Source organism: Monodon monoceros, unplaced genomic scaffold (assembly GCF_005190385.1).
Source record: "Monodon monoceros isolate NGI ecotype Baffin Bay Population unplaced genomic scaffold, NGI_Narwhal_1 Super_Scaffold_4, whole genome shotgun sequence".
NCBI lineage: Eukaryota > Metazoa > Chordata > Mammalia > Artiodactyla > Monodontidae > Monodon > Monodon monoceros.
Window position 1 is genome coordinate 23403391 of NW_021703781.1, and position 19091 is coordinate 23422481.

Here is a 19091-nt window from a genome sequence, read left to right on the forward strand (position 1 = left end):
ACTACATTACCAGAGGGCAAGAATCAAATTCAGGAAATTAACACTGATATATTGCTACCACCTAATCCATATATCCCATTAAAGTTTCACTAGTTGTCCCAATGATATCCTTTATAGCAAAAGTTTATATCACATTGTCAAGTCTCTTTAGTCTCCCTCAATCTGGAACAGTTCTTGAGTCTATGATATGACAGAAATGAGCTTGTTTTTCTCATTGCATTCTATTAGGTGGCACATAATTCCATTTGTCCCATTATTAATGTTGTTCACTTTGATCACTCAATTAAGGTGATTTTCCTTTGCATTTGAAAGTATTTTATTGGGGATATATGTATACGTATAGCTGACTCACTTTGTTATAAAGCAGAAACTAAAACACCATTGTAAAGCAATTATACTCCAATAAAGATATTTTAAAAAAAGTATTTTACGGGGCGGTACATTGAAATTATGTACCTACTATCCTGTTCCTCCTCAGACTTTCAATTTATGATTTACATCAGTGTAGACTCAAGGATTCCTATTTTGTTCAGTTAGTTATAATATATAATACATCATTATTTATCTTGAAGTTCCAATTGTCCCAGATTTGGCCCGCAGAATTCCCTTCAAGCTGCTTCTGTGCCATTTTGACATGTTCCCATCCTTCTTTAAATATTTCCTTACTTTCTGGTACAAGATATCCAGGCTTATTTTGTACTTTCTTTGCCCCAACCCTGGAATCAGCCAATTCTTTAAGAAGCCCTGGTTCCTTTTATGCCATGTTTAGAAACAAAGATTTGGGTGCTAAGCGTGCTCATTGCTTTTTAGGTGTCACTTATTCCCAAACCCTCCCAGCGGACAGAACTAGGGAATATAAGTACTCCTCCTATCCCACTGTGAAATGACAAGGTTCATTCTAGTTTTTTCCTTTTCTAATTTGTAACTTCTTTCTCTGACAGTGATAAACGTGGCTTCCGTTATTCTTAATATATTTACTTATTTGATTAGTCCCCCTGAACATAACCAGTTCCCCACTAATCCACTGCCTCTTAACCTCTGCAAATGCTCTTCTCACTCCACATATGTTTCAACACCCTGTGCTGAGTCACTGACCCTTGCACTCTCGCACCCAATGAACGATCTCCTCATCCCACTCAGAGTCAGACACCCAATGTTGTCCTCGCCTCCGAATAGGCACCTTCCTCAGGCTGCTTGGGCTATCACCCTGTGTGGGGCTGCCAACTCCCCACATGGTAACTTTCTTCTCCATTGTTGTTCCAACATTATAAGCTGGCTGCTCTCCCGCAAGGACATCCTCCTCATCTCACTTGTGCTCCATCACCCTGCAACAACCTGCTCCCCATGCAAACACCCACTGTGGCAGATTATATTTTCAAGTCATGCCAATATATATCCCATCTGACATGCCCTTATTACAAGATACTGATACTCCTCCACTGAAGAGATAGGCTCTATGTTCTTACCCTTTGAACCTGAATGGACTATTTAACTGCCTTAATCAGTAGAATGCAGTGAAAGTGATGCTGCATGATTTTTTAGGTTAGAAAGCAATACAGCTTCTGCCTGCCTCTTTCTGTTTCTCTCTCTCTGGATGCTTGACCTTGGAATTCAGCCACTATGTTGTGAGGAAGTTCAAACCACATGGAAAAGCCCATATAGAGAGAAACTGAAGCCCCCAGCTGAAAGCCAGCATCAATTGCTAGATATTTGAGTGAATGAACACTCAGATGCTTTCAGCTCTAAGCCTTTGAGCTTTTCAACTGATATCCCAGATGCTGTGGAGAAGAGACAAACCATTCCTGCTGTGAGCTATGTAAATTCCAGACACATGTAAACCTGGAAAGATAATACATGATTATTGCTATTTTGAGCCATTCAGCTTTGGAGTAATCTGGTACACTGCCAAAGTAATTAGAACACCCCTCTCACACTGCTCAGGGTCAGAAAAACTGCTTAGATGTTCTCTTTACCTCTCTTAGGCTCCTATCATACAAAGGCTGTCTTCCTACACAGACGCCGTCTTTACTGTGCTTAGGTTCCAATATCTTGTAACAGGCTGCCTTCCCAGGTTGATGCCTTCCTTATTCTGTTTTGGCTCTGAAACTCCATGCTGACTGTCTCTTGAGGCATTGGTTAACAGGCAGCCCATATCGATAATCCCTAAGAGAAAAGAAACTCATAAGGTAGGCAGGCCCCTGTTTACCCAGGCTCCCTGCCTGGGAATAATTTTCTGACTATGGAATTGTAAGATAGAGTCCAAACAAAGCACAGTGGTCCCATTTTGCTGAGTAACAGAGATCAGAGTTCAGGGCAGATGAAGCAGTTGGAATCTTTAGGACACAGGGAGATAGATAAAGAACACCAGAAACTAAATAGGTGGGTAAATACAAAAGTCTATATTTTTTAGTGATTTCTCTAAAGGATAACTGAAAGCAAAACATGTGCAAGATCGAGTTTATATTTGTAGAAGTAAAAGCTGAGACAAATATAGCTCAAAGGATGGGTGAATATAAATGGAATTATACTGTTATATGACTATTACATTTGTGAAGTGTCAGGTATCAAGACAAGTGGGAAGTATGAAGAGGCAGGTATGAAGTGGTAAAATATTGACTAACTAGACTTTGATAGGTTAAGAATGCACATTATTAGCCCTAGAGCAAGCATTAAAAAATTATAAGAAGAATAAGCTAAGATGCCAATAGGGGAAATAAAATGGAATACTAACAAATATTTGATTAACCTAGAATAAGACAGGAAAGGAAAAGAACAAGAAAGGATCCCCCCCCCAAAAAAAGGGACAAATGGAAAAGAAACAGCAAGATGGTAGACTACAACCCAACCATGTCAATAATTAAAACAAAAAAAATGGAATGGATAAAAAATGGATAAAACACAGAATGGATTAAAAAAAAACCAAGACTCAACTATATACCATATGGAAGAGACAAACTCTAAATATAAAGACACAGATTGAAATTAAAAGGACAGAGAAAGTTATACTGTGCACACAATAGGCTTATATTAATATGAGACAAAATAAACTTCAAGACACAGAGTTGATTACTAGGAAACAGGAATATTTTTTACGGATAAAAAGGCAGTTTGGGGGCTTCCCTGGTGGCACAGTGATTAAGAATCCTCCTGCCAATGCAGGGGACATAGGTTCGAGCCCTGGTCTGGGAAGATCCCACATGCTGCGGAGCAACTAAGCCCATGTGCCACAACTACTGAGCCTGCGCTCTAGAGCTGCTACCCACAACTACTGAGCCCGCGTGCTGAAACTACTGAAGCCTGTGCACCTAGAGCCCATGCTCTGCAACAAAAGAAGCCACTGCAACAAGAAGACTGCACACCACAAGGAAGAGTAGCCCCCGCTCGCCGCAACTAGAGAAAAGCCCGCACGCAGCAATGAAGACCCAGCGCAGCCACAAAAAAAAAAAAAGCAGTTTGGGGACATCCCTGGCAGTCCAGTGGTTAACGCTCCACACTTCCACTGCAGGAGGCACGGGTTCGACCCCTGGTCAGGGAACTAAGATCCTATATGCCATGCAGCCAAAAAAAAAAACTTAAAAAAAAAATGCTTGCATTCCTATACACTAATGACGAAAAATCAGCAAGAGAAACTAAGGAAACAATTCCATTTACCATTGCAACAAAAAGAATAAGATCCCTAGGAATAAACATATCTAAGGAGGCAAAAGACTTGTACTCAGAAAACTATAAAACACTGATGAAAGAAATCAAAGATGATGTAAACAGATGGAGAAATATACCATGTTCTTGGATTGGAAGAATCAACATTGTGAAAATGACTATACTACCCAAAGCAATCTACAGATTCAATGCAATCCCTATCAAACTACCAATGGCATTTTTCACAGAACTAGAACAAAAACTTTCACAATTTGTATGGAAACACAAAAGACCCCGAATAGCCAAAGCAATCTTGAGAAAGAAAAACGGAGCTGGAGGAATCAGGCTTCCTGACTTCAGACTATACTACAAAGCTACACTAATCAAGACAGTATGGTACTGGCACAAATACAGAAATATAGATCAATGGAACAGGATAGGAAGCCTAGAGATAAACCCACGCACATATGGTCACCTTATTTTTGATAAAGGAGGCAAGAATATACAATGGAGAAAAGACAGCCTCTTCAATAAGTGGTGCTGGGAAAACTGGACAGCTACATGTAAAAGAATGAAATTAGAACACTCCCTAACACCATACACAAAAATAAGCTCAAAATGGATTAAAGACCTAAATGTAAGGCCAGACACTATAAAACTCTTAGAGGAAAACTTAGGCAGAACACTCTATAACATACATCACAGCAAGATCCTTTTTGACCCAACTCCTAGAGAAATGGAAATAAAAACAAAAATAAACAAGTGGGACCTAATGAAACTTAAAAGCTTTTGTACAGCAGGGAAACCATAAACAAGATGAAAAGACAACTCTCAGAATGGGAGAAAATATTTGCAAGTGAAGCAACTGACAAAGGATTAATCTCCAAAATATTACAAGCAGCTCATGCAGCTCAATATCAAAAAAACAAACAACCCAATTAAAAAATGGGCAGAAGACCTAAATAGACATTTCTCCAAAGAAGATATACAGATTGCCAACAAACACATGAAAGGATGCTCAACATCACTAATCATTAGAGAAATGCAAATCAAAACCACAATGAGGTATCACCTCACACCAGTCAGAATGGCCGTCATCAAAAAATCTATAAACAATAAATGCTGGAGAGGGTGTGGAGAAAAGAGAACCCTCTTGCAGTGTTGGTGGGAATGTAAACTGATAACAGCCACTATGGAGAACAGTATGGAGGTTCCTTAAAAAAACTAAAAATAGAATTACCATATGACCCAGCAATCCCACTACCAGGCATATACCCTGAGCAAACCATAATTCAAATAGAGACATGTACTACAATGTTCATTGCAGCACTATTTACAATAGCCAGGACATGGAAGCAACCTAAGTGTCCATCGACAGATTGAGGCCACTCTTCCTGGCTTACTGTCTCCTCACATGACCTTTCTCCTGGGCACAGGCACAGGTAGAGAGATCTCTGGTGTCTCTTCCTCTTCTTATAAGAACACTAATCCTATCAGATTAGCGCTCCACCCTTATGACCTCATTTTACCTTAATTTCCAACTTAAAGGCTTTATCTCCAAATAGAATCATGTTGCAGATTAGGGCTTCAACATATGAATTTGAGGACACAATTCAGTCCATAACAATGTATACCAGGAAGATGTAACAATTCTAAATAAGTAAGCATCTAATTGAGTTTCAAAATGTATGAAGAAAAACTGATGAAACTAAAGAGAGGACTAGGTGAATCCACAATTATTGTTAGAGATTTTAGTTATTAATAAAACGATTAGAAAATCAGTAAAAACATAAAAGATCTTATGCTATACCGAACAAATGCAGAGTACATATCCTTCTCAAGAACATATGGAATGTTGACAAGGACAGACTGTATGGCGGGCCATAAAATATATCAGTATTGTTCAAAAGATTAAATCTGGGCTTCCCTGGTGGCACAGTGGTTGAGAGTCCGCCTGCCGATGCAGGGGACACAGGTTTGTGCCCCAGTCCGGGAAGATCCCACATGCCGCGGAGCGGCTGGGTCCGTGAGCCATGGCCGCTGAGCCTGCGCGTCCAGAGCCTGTGCTCTGCAACGGGAGAGGCCACAACAGTGAGAGGCCCGTGTACCGCAAAAAAAAAAAAAAAAAAAAAAAAATCCAAATTTACGGATGCAGCTAAAGTAGTTCTTATAAAGACATTTATACCTTTAAATACCTATTTTAGAAAAAGAAGAAAGCTTTAAAATGAGTAACCTAAGTTTCTACCTTAAGATGCTAGGAAAGAAGAGTAAATTAAATCCAAAGTAGAATGAAAGAATTAAAAGCAAAATTAATCAAATAGAAAACAGGTAAATGAAAGAGAAAATGAACAAGTCCAAGAGTTGATTCTTTGGAAAGATTAATAATTAATAAGCCCTCTAGTGATACTAGTCAAGGAAAAGCAATAAAATGCAAATTACAAATATCAGGAATGAAAGAGATGTCACTATAAATTCTACAGACATTAAAAATATTAACAGAATAATATATACAATTTTATGCCAATAAATTCCATAACTTAGATGAAATGGACAAATTCCTCAAAAATCTGAATAGTTGTAAAACTCTTAAACTAAATCAAGCAACTCTCACAGAGAAAGCTCTAGGCTTAGGTGGAAGAACATACATTTGTGGAAGAAATAACAGTCACACAAACTTTTCCCCAAAACAGGAGCATTTTCAATTCACTTTATGGGTCAGCATAATATTGATGCCAAAACCTGACAAAGACAATATAATAAAAGAAAATTATGAGATGGGACTTCTAAATAGTGTGGCAGAGTGAGTAGCTTGACAAATCTTCCCCAAAAGCAACAATAAACTGGATATAATTGTCTAAAGCAATCATTTCAGGATTCTGAAAATTGACTAAAGGTACACAGCAAATGGAGTAGCAGTTATTCATGAAAATCAATAGAACTTTGAGTTAGGAACAATAAGAGTCTGTTCAACTTTAAATGGACAAACTGTGAAAACTAGCAGCTTCACCACCAGAGAGGGCTCAATAGATTTGGAATGGAACTTGGATGAACTCTTAAGTTCAACAGCATTGTCAACAACAGTAGCACATTCGGTAGCATATGAACAAGGAAAAACAGTGGCTCAGATAGTCTGAGGTTTCAATACTAGCTGGGACAAAAAATGGATTGGCAGACTATCCAGAAATTTATTAAGGAGGTCTGGGAAATAAGTCATAGGAGGCCCTAATAAACTCTCCACATATCCATGCAGGAGAGACCAGAGGGGGCCCAAACTATACACACACGAATGGCTGACTATGAGTCAGCACACAAATGCAAAGGAGATGAGAGGGCACAGAAATTAAGAGCCAAGGCAGCCATAAAAACTGCTTGAATTTGAACACAAAGTAAACTTTAAGACATAAAATACTACTAGAAACAAAAGGACATCTCCATAATGATAAAAAGGCCAATTCTTTAGGAAAATAAAGTAGTTATAAATGTATACACATCTAACAACGAAGCCTTAAAGCATATGAAGCAAACTACAGAATTTAAAAGAGAAATGGGAAACATAACAGTTGTAGCTGGAGACTTCAATACCCCACTCTCAATACTTGATAGAACAACTAAACGGAAGATCAGCAAGGATATTGAAGACTTGAACGGTGCTATCAACCAACTTGACCTAATTGATTCTATCCAATGACAGCAGAATATATAATCTTCAAGCATACAAAAAACAAGTCTCATAAATCTAAAAGGATTGAAATTGTACTAGGTATGTTCTCCAATGTTGGAATTAAGTTAGAAATCAACAATGGATATAAATTTGGGATATCCCCAAGTATTTGAAAATTAAACACTGTTCTTCTAAATAACTGATGGGTTAAAGAACAATCTACAAGGGAAGTTAGAAAATATTTTCAATTGAATGAAAATGGAAAAGCAGAATATCAAAATTTATAAGACATAACTAAAGTGGTGCTTAGAGGGAAACTTACAGCTTTAAATACCTATAGAAAAAGAAATCAAGCTTATAGACACAGAGCAGATTGGTGATGACAGAGGTGGGGTTGCGGGGTTGGGTGAAATGGGTGAAGCATGTCAAAAGGTACAAACTTCCAGTTATAAAATAAATAAATCATGGGGATGTAATGTACAGCATGGTGACTATAGTTAATAATACTGTATGACATATTTGAGAGTTGCTAAGAGAAAAGATCTTAAAAATTCTCATCATAAGGAAAAAACTTCTGTAACTATGTATGGTGATGTGCTATGGAGATCAATTGACCAAATATACAAATATTGAATCATTATGTTATATACCTGAAACTAACATAATGTTATATGTCAATTATACCTCAACAGAACAAAAGTGCCTACAGAAAAATGGAGCATACTGAATCAATAACATAAGCTTCCACCTTAAGAAGCTAAAATAGACCAAATTAAATCCAAAGCAAGCAGAAGGAAGGAAATAAAATAATACAGATGAGAGTAGAAATTAATGAAACAGGAAACAGAAAAACAATAGAGAAACTCAATAAAGTCAGAGTTCTTTGAAGAGTCAACAAAATTGATAAGTCTTTAGCTACTTTGACCAAGAAAAAAGACGACATAAATGAACAAGATTAGAAATAAAAGTGAGGACATAACTGTTGACCTTACAGAAAGTAAAAGGACTAGGGAAATATAATGAGCAGCTTCATGTCAAGAAATTAGATAACTTAGATATAACAGGTAAATTTCTAGGAAGACACAATTACCAAACTGACTCAAAAAGACATTAAAAATCCATACAGATATATATTAATTAAAGAAATTAAATAAGTAATTTAAAATCTTCCTACAAAGAAAAGCCCAGGCACAGATGGCTTTACTGGTAAATTCTACCAAATATTCAAAGAATAAATAATAACCATCTTTCATAAACCCTTTCAGAAAATAGAGGAAGAGACACTTCCCAACTCATTCAGTGAAGCTAATATTACCCTGATACCAAAGCCAGACAAAGACACCAGAAGAAAAGAATTCTGTATGTAAAAAATTCTCAGGAATTCACAAAATGAACAAACAGAACTGCTTAGCACTAATACATGAGTTTAACAAGGCCACAAGATACAAGGTCAGTATAAAAACGTCAACTGTATTTCTATATATGCTTAAATATTTAAAGAAGAAATAATACCAATCTTTCAGAATAGAGGGAATGGTTCCTAAATCATCCTATGAGGCCATCCTGTAACACCAAAGTCAGACAAAGGCATCACATGAAGAGAAAACTACAAATTAATATTCCTCTTGAAATTATACAAAAAACTTTAAATTATTAGCAAACCTAATCTAGCAACATAAAGGGATTATTTACCCTGAGTGAGATTTATCCACGAATGCACAGCTGGTTCAACATCAGAAAATTAAATTAATACATTATAGTAATGTGAAAAACTGACATGATTATCTCAATAGACACTTTGAAAAAGCATATGATAAAATCCAACACCCACTCATGATAAAAACTCTCACAAAACTAGAAAATAAAAGGGAACTTCATCAACCTGACAAAAGGCACCTAAAGCTAATAGTGTATGTAATGGGAAAAGACTGAATATTTTCCTCTTCAGATCAGAACAAGATAAAGATGTCCATTCTTGCCACCTTTATTCAGCATTGTATTGGAGGTTCTAGTCAGTGCAATAGACCAAAATAAGGAAGTAAAAGCCATCCACAGTGGAAAGGAATAAGTTAAACTATCTTCATTCACAGATGACATGATGTAGAAAATCCTAAAACTTTCCCTCTGCCCCCACCCCAACTCCATCTACTAGAACTAAGAAATGAGTTCAGGACGGTCACAGTATATCAGATCAATTTACAAAAATCAATTGTAAATGTGGTATATTTATGTAATGTAATATTATTCAGCTATAAAAAGGAAAGAAATACTAATACATGCTACACTATAGATGAACCTTGAAAACATGCTAAGTAAAAGAAGCCAGATACAAAAGGCCACATGTTACATGGTTTCATACATATGAAATATCCAGAGGAGCAAATCTATAGAGACAGAAAGTAGATCAGTAGTGGGTAGGGGCTGGGCAGAGAGAGGAATGGAGAGTGATGGCTAATGGAGCCAGGGTTTCTTTTGGGGTGAAAATGTTCTAGAATTAGATAGTTGTGATGGTTGCACAACTGTGCATATGCTACAAACCACTGGGAATACACTAAAACCACTAAATTTTACACTTTAAAAGGATGAATTTCATCATATGGGAATTGTATCTAAATTTTTAAAACCTATTGTATTTCTACACATTAGTAATGTATAATCTGAAAGTGAAAATTAAAAATAAATTCAATTCACAAAGAACAAAAAATTATTAGGGATAAACTTAATGAAAGGAGAACAAGACTTATACACTGAAAAATTTAAAACATTGCTGAGAAAAATGAAATATAAACAAATAAGAGACATTCCATGTTCATAGATTGGACGACTAAATACTGAGATGGCATTTCTCCCCAAATTGATCTATATATCCAATGCATTCCCTATTCAAATCCCATCAGGCTTTTTGTAGAAACTGATAAGCTGATCCATATTGACATGGAATTGCAAAAGACCCAGATTAGTCAAAACAATTTTGAAAAAGAAGACATGGACTTCCCTGGTGGTGCAGTGGTTAAGAATCTGCCTGCCAACGCAGGGGACACGGGTTCGAGCCCTGGTCTGGGAAGATCCCACATGCCGCAGAGCAACTAAGTCCGTGCGCCACAACTACTGAGCCCGCGAGCCACAACTACTGAAGCCCGCGTGCCTAGAGCCCATGCTCTGAAACAAGAGAAGCCACCACAATGAGAAGCCCGCACACCACAATGAAGAGTAGCCCCCGCTCGCCACAACTAGAGAAAACCTGCACACAGCAACAAAGACCTAACTCAGCCAAAAATAAATAATAAAGTAAATTAATTAATTTAAAAAAGAAGACAGAGGACTTACTCTATCACATTTCAAACTTAATGGTACAGTAATCAAAACAGTATGGTAATGGCATAAGGATAGGCCTATAATTCAATGGCACAGAACAGAGAATCCAGAAATAAACTCATATTTATGGTCAATTGACTTTTGGTGATGACAATTCAACAGGGAAAGGATATTTTTTCCAATAAATGTTGCTGGGACAATTGGATATCCATATGCAAATTGGATGAATTCAGACCCTTACCTTACATCATACAGAAAACGTACTCAAATTAATTATAAACTTAAATGTAAGTGCAAAAACTGGCATTCTATTTTTTTTAATTATTTATTTTTGGCTGCGTTGGGTCTTTGTTGCTGCGCGTGGGCTTTCTTTTTTAGTTGCGGTGAGCGGGGGCTACTCTTCATTGCCGTGCGCGGGCCTCTCATTGCGGTGGCCTCTCTCGTCGCGGAGCACCGGCTCTAGGCGCGTGGGCTCTAGAGCGCAGGCTCAGTAGTTGTGGCGCAGGGGCCTAGCTGCTCTGCAGCATGTAGGATCTTCCCGAACCAGGGCTCGAACCCGTGTCCCCTGCATTGGCAGGCGGATTCCTAACTATTGCGCCACCAGGGAAGCCTTTGTCATTCTTTTAGAAGAAAATGTATGAGAAAACCTGCAAGACTCTGGATTAGGCAACGAATTCATAGATATGACACAACAAAAGCACAAGCCTAAAAAAATGGATAAATTTGACTCCATCAAAATTAAAATCTTTTGTGTTCCCAAATACACTATCAAGAAAATGAAAGAACAAGCCACAGACTGGGAGAGAATATTTGCAATACATATATCTGACAAAGGACTTGTATCCAAAACTTAAAACTCCATATGAAGGAGATAAATAGACCAGATGAAAAAAAATGAGCAAAAAGCTTGGACACTCTGTAAAAGAAAACATATGAATGGCCAAGTAGCATATAGAAAGATGCTCAATATCATTATCATCAAGGAAATGCAAATTTAAAACGGTCATGATACACACTCACTAAAAAAGCTAAAACTAAAAAGACTGACAATACCTAGTATTAGCCAGGATGTGGAGCATATTTAATGCTCACACATTTCTTGTGGGAGTGCTAACCTGTACATTTATTCTGTGATATAGTTTTAGTAGTTTATTTTAACATTAAACATCCACTCATTATAAGACCAGTAATTCTACTGCTAGGTATTTATCTGAGAGAAATAAAAATATATGTCCAGAAAAAGATTTGTGCATGAATGTTCATATATTTACTTATAATAAAAAATATTGTAAATAATGCAAATGTCCCTCAACAGGAGAATGGATAAACAAATCGTGGCATATTCTTACAACGCAATACTATGTAGTGAATGTAATGTAATGAATACTAACACATGCAACAACATCGGTGAACCTCAAAAACATTCTGCTGAAAAACATTCCACCTCTCTCACTGAATCTGTCATCAAGTTTTGTGTATTTTATCCTCACAATGTATCTCATGTCTTTTTTTCTCCTTTTCTTTTTTCTTTTTAAAAATTGAGATATAATTGACATATAACATTGCATTACTTTTAGGTATACAGAGTAATAATTTGATATATGTATATAATGCAAAACACAAAATGTACATCCTGCATGATCCTGGTTATATGAAGTTCTGTAACAGACAAAACTAATTTATAGTGCTATAAATCAGATCAATGGTTTCATGACATGGAGAACAGGAAACTTCAGTTGCACAGGGGTATGAGGGAACATTCTGGGGTATCAGAAATGTTCTTCTACATCTGGAAAACAGTGGTGGTTACTTGGGTGAATACCTTTGTCAAATGTCATTGTGCTGTAGATACTTGAAATGTTATTGTATGTAAACTATTCCTCAATAAGGTTTATTAAACTTTTAAAATACTCAAAGAGTTAAGGGATAAGATAGCATCCATTAAAATTATTGGAGGTTTTAAAACAAAGCAGGTAGAGATTTTAATTTAAGAAAAGACAGATATGAAAATTCAGTTTAAAATCTTAGACATGAATAGCATTTGAAATATCTGAGTAGATAACTGGACATAACTACTATATGTAAACTGGACCCAGTGAAACAGAATAGTAGTGAATTGAATGAGAGAACTAAGAAAATCACCTAGGGGCTTCCCTGGTGGCACAGTGGTTGAGAGTCCGCCTGCCGATGCAGGGGACATGGGTTCGTGCCTTGGTCCGGGAAGATCCCACATGCCGCGGAGCGGCTGGGCCCGTGAGCCATGGCCGCTGAGCCTGCGCGTCCGGAGCCTGTGCTCCGCAACGGGAGAGGCTACAACAGTGAGAGGCCCGCGTACCGCAAAAAGAAAAAAAAGGTGTAACTTTTCTTCCACCAGAATGTAAAAGGGCACATAAAAACAGATGAAGTAGAGAGTAAGCAGAGAATCAGATAACATGATCAGATTCACATTTTATAGCCATCCTTTTGGCTGCTGCAAAAGGATAAATTATAGGGCAAAGATTTAATGTAAACTGTCAGGTGAAAAATGCAGACTACAAAGTAATATATATATGGGATTGACTGTCTACCTTATGCTCTAAAAATAATACTGGAACCAAGCAACTATAATAAAATTAACAATCATTATCTTTGAGTGGTAGAATTACTGGTAATTTTTATCTTTCTTTATACTTTTCTGAATTTTTTTGATGAAGAAAATGTTACTTTAAAAACGTAGATATTTCCACAAATTTTCTTTAAATAGGAATAGGGAGGCCATCTGAATATTGTAAGATCCCCAAACTCACTAACTTAACTTTTCTTTTACACAAATGGACTAAATATTGAAAATAAAACAGAATCTGATTGCTTTCAACCTTTATGATTATTAACAGAGATTGAAGCTCATCTAAATATTTTGGGGTGATAATTTCTTTTAGGAACTTGATCAAAATGCCACTGAAAAAGTCCACGCAATGTTCACAGCCATTGACGAGCTCTTGTATGAGCAGAAGTTGAGTGTACATATTAAAAGTCTACAAGAAGAGTGCCAACAGTGGACATGTAGCTTTCCTCACCTCAGGTATTGGAGCCCTTGTATATTCATGGCTAATACTAAAATTTGAAGAGCAGATTTCCAAGAAAGCTTGTATTCTGAAATCTCTATGGGCATGGATTTATATAAATGAGGCAATGTGGTATAAAGCCTCAGATGACAGAAAACTCATGTTGATGGAAGTTTCTTGGAGTTTTCATAACTACCAATATATTGTCCTAATCAAGTAAAAACAACTTCTATACCAGTAACTGTGATCTGTGTAGTACTGTGGCTGTCCAAACAGCCTTTCTTTTGAACAAGAGGGTCAGAAAATGTATTTGATTACACTGTTGTCTATAAGTAAATTCTTATGCATGTATACTTGAAAGCAAACATAGGCTATTAGGAAGCTTTCCTTAGAAACCGCATTAGTGCACTTACTACACATACTTAAAATTTATAAAGCTTCATGTTCTTAAGAATATAATTCAGTTTTCACTAATTTGGCCTGGCTTTCACCCACTTTGGCAAATTTAATGAAGATTGCTATAGGGGATGGAGGGAAAATTACAAATGTTTGCCCAGTTCCCTTGGATTTTTTTCAGTGGGGTGGAAAAGCTTTATCCTTTCTATCTCCATTGTATAGGAGAGAGATATACCTTTAAAAAGGCTCTAGATTCACATTTCTCTCAAGAATCATTCTAAATCAGTAACGGACTAGGTATGTACTAGATTTCTATGTAGAGCCATCAAATTTGTTCCAAAAATACCTACATTTTGTATGTATGCCAGGTGAAGGTGCTTAATTATCTCTTTATGTTCTTCACTTTGAAGGATTCTGGGTAGGCAGATAATCACTCCAAGTGAAGGTTATGGACTGTATCCTAGATCCCCTTCTGCTGTTTCAGCTTCACATGAGGCAACACTGTCTCAAGAAAGAGATTCTACTATGTAAGTATTCTAATATGTAAGTACTTATGTATTCTAATGTAAGTATTATATTCTACCAGTTATACTAAGGGATTAAAATACTTCTTCCTATTTATCGGTATTTAGTAAAGCACAGCAAATTCTGTAAGACTGACCATAGTCTTTATGCATATTAGAATTTTGTTACTTAGTTTTTTGTTCAAAAGTAAGACATTCTCTAGGATTTAAGGGTTATTCAGATTCATATATATCTACGTCTATCTATAAATCTAGGCACTTCCCTCTTGGAATAAATGTGTAGATAGACTGGTTTAAAGAAATTCAGGGATCTAAGAAACAGACTTTAAAATTTTTTTGAAAAAAATTTTGAAAAGTCATTTTCTTAAACATATAATACTAATTAAAACTTAATTTCTTTATGTAAGTTAAACTGGTATTAGTTTATCAGCTTAAAATGGGTAATTAGTATACTAGCTAAAATGGCTAATTCTTTAACACCTCAAACTCTTTATTTTTATTTTTACTTTTTAAAAATATTGGGAATTCCCCGGTGGTCCAGTGGATAAGACTCTGTGCTCCCAATACAGGGGGCCTGGGTTCAATCCCTGGTTGGGGAACTAGATCCTGCATGCATGCTGCAACTAAGAGTCCGCATGCCGCAACTAAGAAGCCTGCGTGCCGCAACTAAAGATCCCATGTGCCACAACTAAGACCCAGCACAGCCAAATAAATAAATAAGTAAATAAATTCCTTTACTTTTTCCTAAGACTGTAATTTTACTTATACTGATACCTTCTGAGAGTTGTAGTAATACTTTCTTTTGATGCCTTTTTGGGCTTGTAGTAATTTCATCAGACCACAAAGTAAAACATTATTGTCTTAGGCCAGTTAAGGTTATGGGATCTGGGTTATCAACTAACTGATTTTTGGTCAGAGAATGGGATTTGTTTACTTCTTTCAAAGTGATTTAAGCTCAAGCTTCTGGTCACTAGGCTGAGCTTTCTTTCTAAATTTAAACCTCATGTATTACATCAATAAGCCTTTTTAAGTTTACTCCTTTTATATAAAGGTCAGACTTTTACAAACTAATGTCTACCACAGAAATGATGTATCCTTTAATTCTCACTGACCAAAATTACATAACTTATGTCCTGCTATTAAGATATATTTACCTGATCTATTAGTATAAACTTTATATATGCCTTATTATTTTATAACTATAAACAGCAGTTCCATTTAGAGATTCCAAAGAAATAAGGAACAAATCTGAGCAGTTAGCTCCTCCTTTTTTAGGACATCTGGCTAAATCATCATTCTGCAACTTAGTACAGGCAACCTTTCTTTCCTTTTTACTTGCTACCACCACTGCTGCTTGGTGCTTCTTATTTTTCGTTCTGCTTTTCTGGATTATTTGACTTACAGTTTTCAATAATTACCTTTCTTTACTATACAGATGAAACAATTACCTATCTATACTTTATATACAGACATATATTTAAATGAAACAAGTTATTCAGCTATATTAGCATGTCACTACTTATTGAAAATAATAACAAATTAAATATAATCCATATTTATTTTCATATCACTACCACTTTGTCCATACTTGATATTTTCTATCTTGAGTACCATTAATGAACTCATTGCGTTTCAAAATATTTATATATTTGGGCTTCCCTGGTGGCGCAGTGGTTGAGAGTCCGCCTGCCGATGCAGGAGACGTTGGTTCGTGCCCCGGTCCGGGAGGATCCCACATGCCGCGGAGCAGCTAGGCCCGTGAGCCATGGCCGCTGAGCCTGCGCGTCCGGAGCCTGTGCTCCGCAACGGGAGAGGCCACAGCAGTGAGAGGCCCGCGTACCGCAAAAAAAAAAAAAAAAAAAAAAAAAAAAAAAAAATTTATATATTTTAATTAACCATAATTATTATTGATGCTCAGATTGTTACAACTTGGCCATGTCAAGCTAGTTCCTTTGTTTTTGTCTTGAATGTATCCTTGTTTTCTGGTTACAATAGGATGCTCCAGGCCCATCCTGGAAAAAAATTGTTTCTTCCTTTAAGGCATGGTATCAGCTGAAATTCAAGGAAATCTAATTCCTTTGAGAGGCTACTAGTATTTGAGAACAAAATTTGGATAGTGAGGGTATGTAAGCTGGTGATGATGCTGCAGTTCTGCCACTTTTTCTAACAAGTGGTGTGAAAAAATGTGTCAAGAATTCATTTTGATATTTTTCAGTTTAACAAATCAGTTTTCCATAAAATATGAGGTTGATCATCTACTTTCTACAAAAATAACATTTCAAATTTTATCCATTCTTGCCTCTCCACATTACATCAGATTCTCCTTTTAAAGTTCAGCATTAATCCTTTCTGTCCCCACTTAAAAATCTTCAATAGCTTCCCAGTGAATTTAAGATACAAATCTAAAATTATAGCATAAGCTGGCCCCAGCCTACATCTCTACCTTTATCTTCTGTCACTCTCTCTCTCATTCATTAATCCTCCCACACTGGATTTCTTTCAAATCTCAAATGTACTAAACAAGGTATTCGGTCCAGCTTCCATTCTTGAGGAGTTCTTGGGCCAGAGGAGAGTAGTATAATAAACAACACAAAAATACAGTCTCTTCCTTTTTGTATCTCTAACACCTCGCACAATGCGTAGAACATGGTTAGCATCAACTTATTTTTTTTTACTAAATCATATTTATATGAAAACAAACTCCATGAAAATGAATTAATTGATATTATGGTTGCAAAACAATGTTATCAATCAAAACAAATTAGTGTCTAGGTCAAAATGGAATTCCAGGAACTTTATAACAATAGAAGATGGTGGCAGCATAAGGAGAAAACACAGGCCAGAAAAGGACCATGAAGAAGATGAGTCTGAGGACATTTCCATTTGAAAAGAAACTATGCAGTCATCTGCTTCAAGTTAGCTTAAGGGGCTTACCTACCCTTACTTTAAATACATACCTCAACAAAAATTAACTATAATATCTAATAAGTTGCTAAAGTATATGACTATATGCAGAATTATAACCCTTAAAAAATCATTAAAGAATGGAGAGCTCAGAAATAAACCTCTGCGTTTATGAGTAAATAATTTTCAGCAAGGGCGCCAAGACTACACAATGTGGAAAGGACAGTCTCTTCAACAAATGGTGCTGGGGAAAGAATGCAAAAGAATGAAGTGGGACCCTTATACCATATACAGAAATTAACTCAAAATGGATTTTATAGACCTAAATGGAAGACCTAAAACTGTTAAAACTCCTAGAATAAAACACAGGGGAAAAGCTTCAGGATATTGGATTTGGCAATGATTTATTGGATAGAACACCAAAAGCTTAGGCAACAAAAAGCAAAAGTAGACAGATGGGACTACATCAAACTCAAAATTTTCTGTGCGTCAACAGAAACAATCATCAGAGTGAAAAGGCAACTTATGGCATGGGGGAGAATATTTGCAAATTGCATGTCTGATAAGGAGCTAATATCTAGAATATATGAGGAACTTCTACAATTCAACAACAACAACAAAAATAACCCAATTAAAAAATGGACAAAGGGGGGCTTCCCTGGTGGCACAGTGGTTAAGAATCTGCCTGCCAATGCAGGGGACACGTGCTGTGGAGCAACTAAGCCCGTGCGCCACAACTACTGAGCCTGCGCTCTAGAGCCCGCGAGCCACAACTACTGAGCCTACATGCTACAACTACTGAGGCTCGTGCGCCTAGAGCCTGTGTTCTGCAACAAGAGAAGCCACTGCAATGAGAAGCCCATGCACCGCCACGAAGAGTAGCCCCGGCTCGCCACAACTAGAGAAAGCCTGTGCACAGAACAAAGACCCAACGCAACCAAAAATAAATAAATAAAATACAATTAAAAAAAGAAAATGTGGTATATACATACGATGGAATATTATAGAAGGAAATCCTGTCACATGCTACAATAGGGATGAACCTCAAAGATATTATGCTAAGTGAAATAAGCTCGTCACAAAAGGACAAATACAATATGATTCCAGCCATCTTTAGTATCTAAAGTAGTCAAATCATAGAAACAGAAAGTACAAGCGGAGTTGCCAAAGGGAGGGGAGGAAGGGGAAGGGGCAATGAGTGTTTAATGGATATCAGAGTTTCAGTTTTGCAATATAAGAAAGTTCAAGAGATCTGTTGAACAATAATGTGAACATACTTAACACTGTTGAACTGTATGGTTTTAAATGCTTATGATGGTGTATTTAATCTTACATTGTTCACCACAGTTTTTAAAAAATCATTAAAGTGACACGGTATGGTTTCTCCTAAGCCGACCTCCCTCATGTCACTCATTACAAATTATAGCTTTTGCTTTCATTTTCTTTGATTTTTTTTTTTTTTTTTACAACTGTCCTAAATGCAAGAGCCCAGTCAAGCTAATTACAAATCAGACTTTTTCAGACATAAAGAGCTTTCTGAAGCTCTCCAAAACCATGGAGATGTTCTCTTTCAGTTTTTCTACTGGTAGGGCCATCCACAATCATATT

The 19091-nt window shown here is 36.7% G+C and overlaps 1 protein-coding gene across 4 annotated transcripts in view; it reads left to right on the forward strand.

Annotated features, from left to right (window-relative positions):
* FAM149B1 (family with sequence similarity 149 member B1) overlaps positions 1–19091 on the forward strand; it is a 62940-nt gene that overhangs the window by 13792 nt on the left and 30057 nt on the right. For all 4 annotated transcript variants that reach the window (XM_029245206.1, XM_029245207.1, XM_029245209.1 and 1 more), the window contains 2 exons: positions 13534–13676; positions 14466–14582. In XM_029245206.1, coding sequence (XP_029101039.1) covers positions 13534–13676; positions 14466–14582 — 260 coding nt within the window. The remainder of the gene's footprint in view (positions 1–13533; positions 13677–14465; positions 14583–19091) is intronic.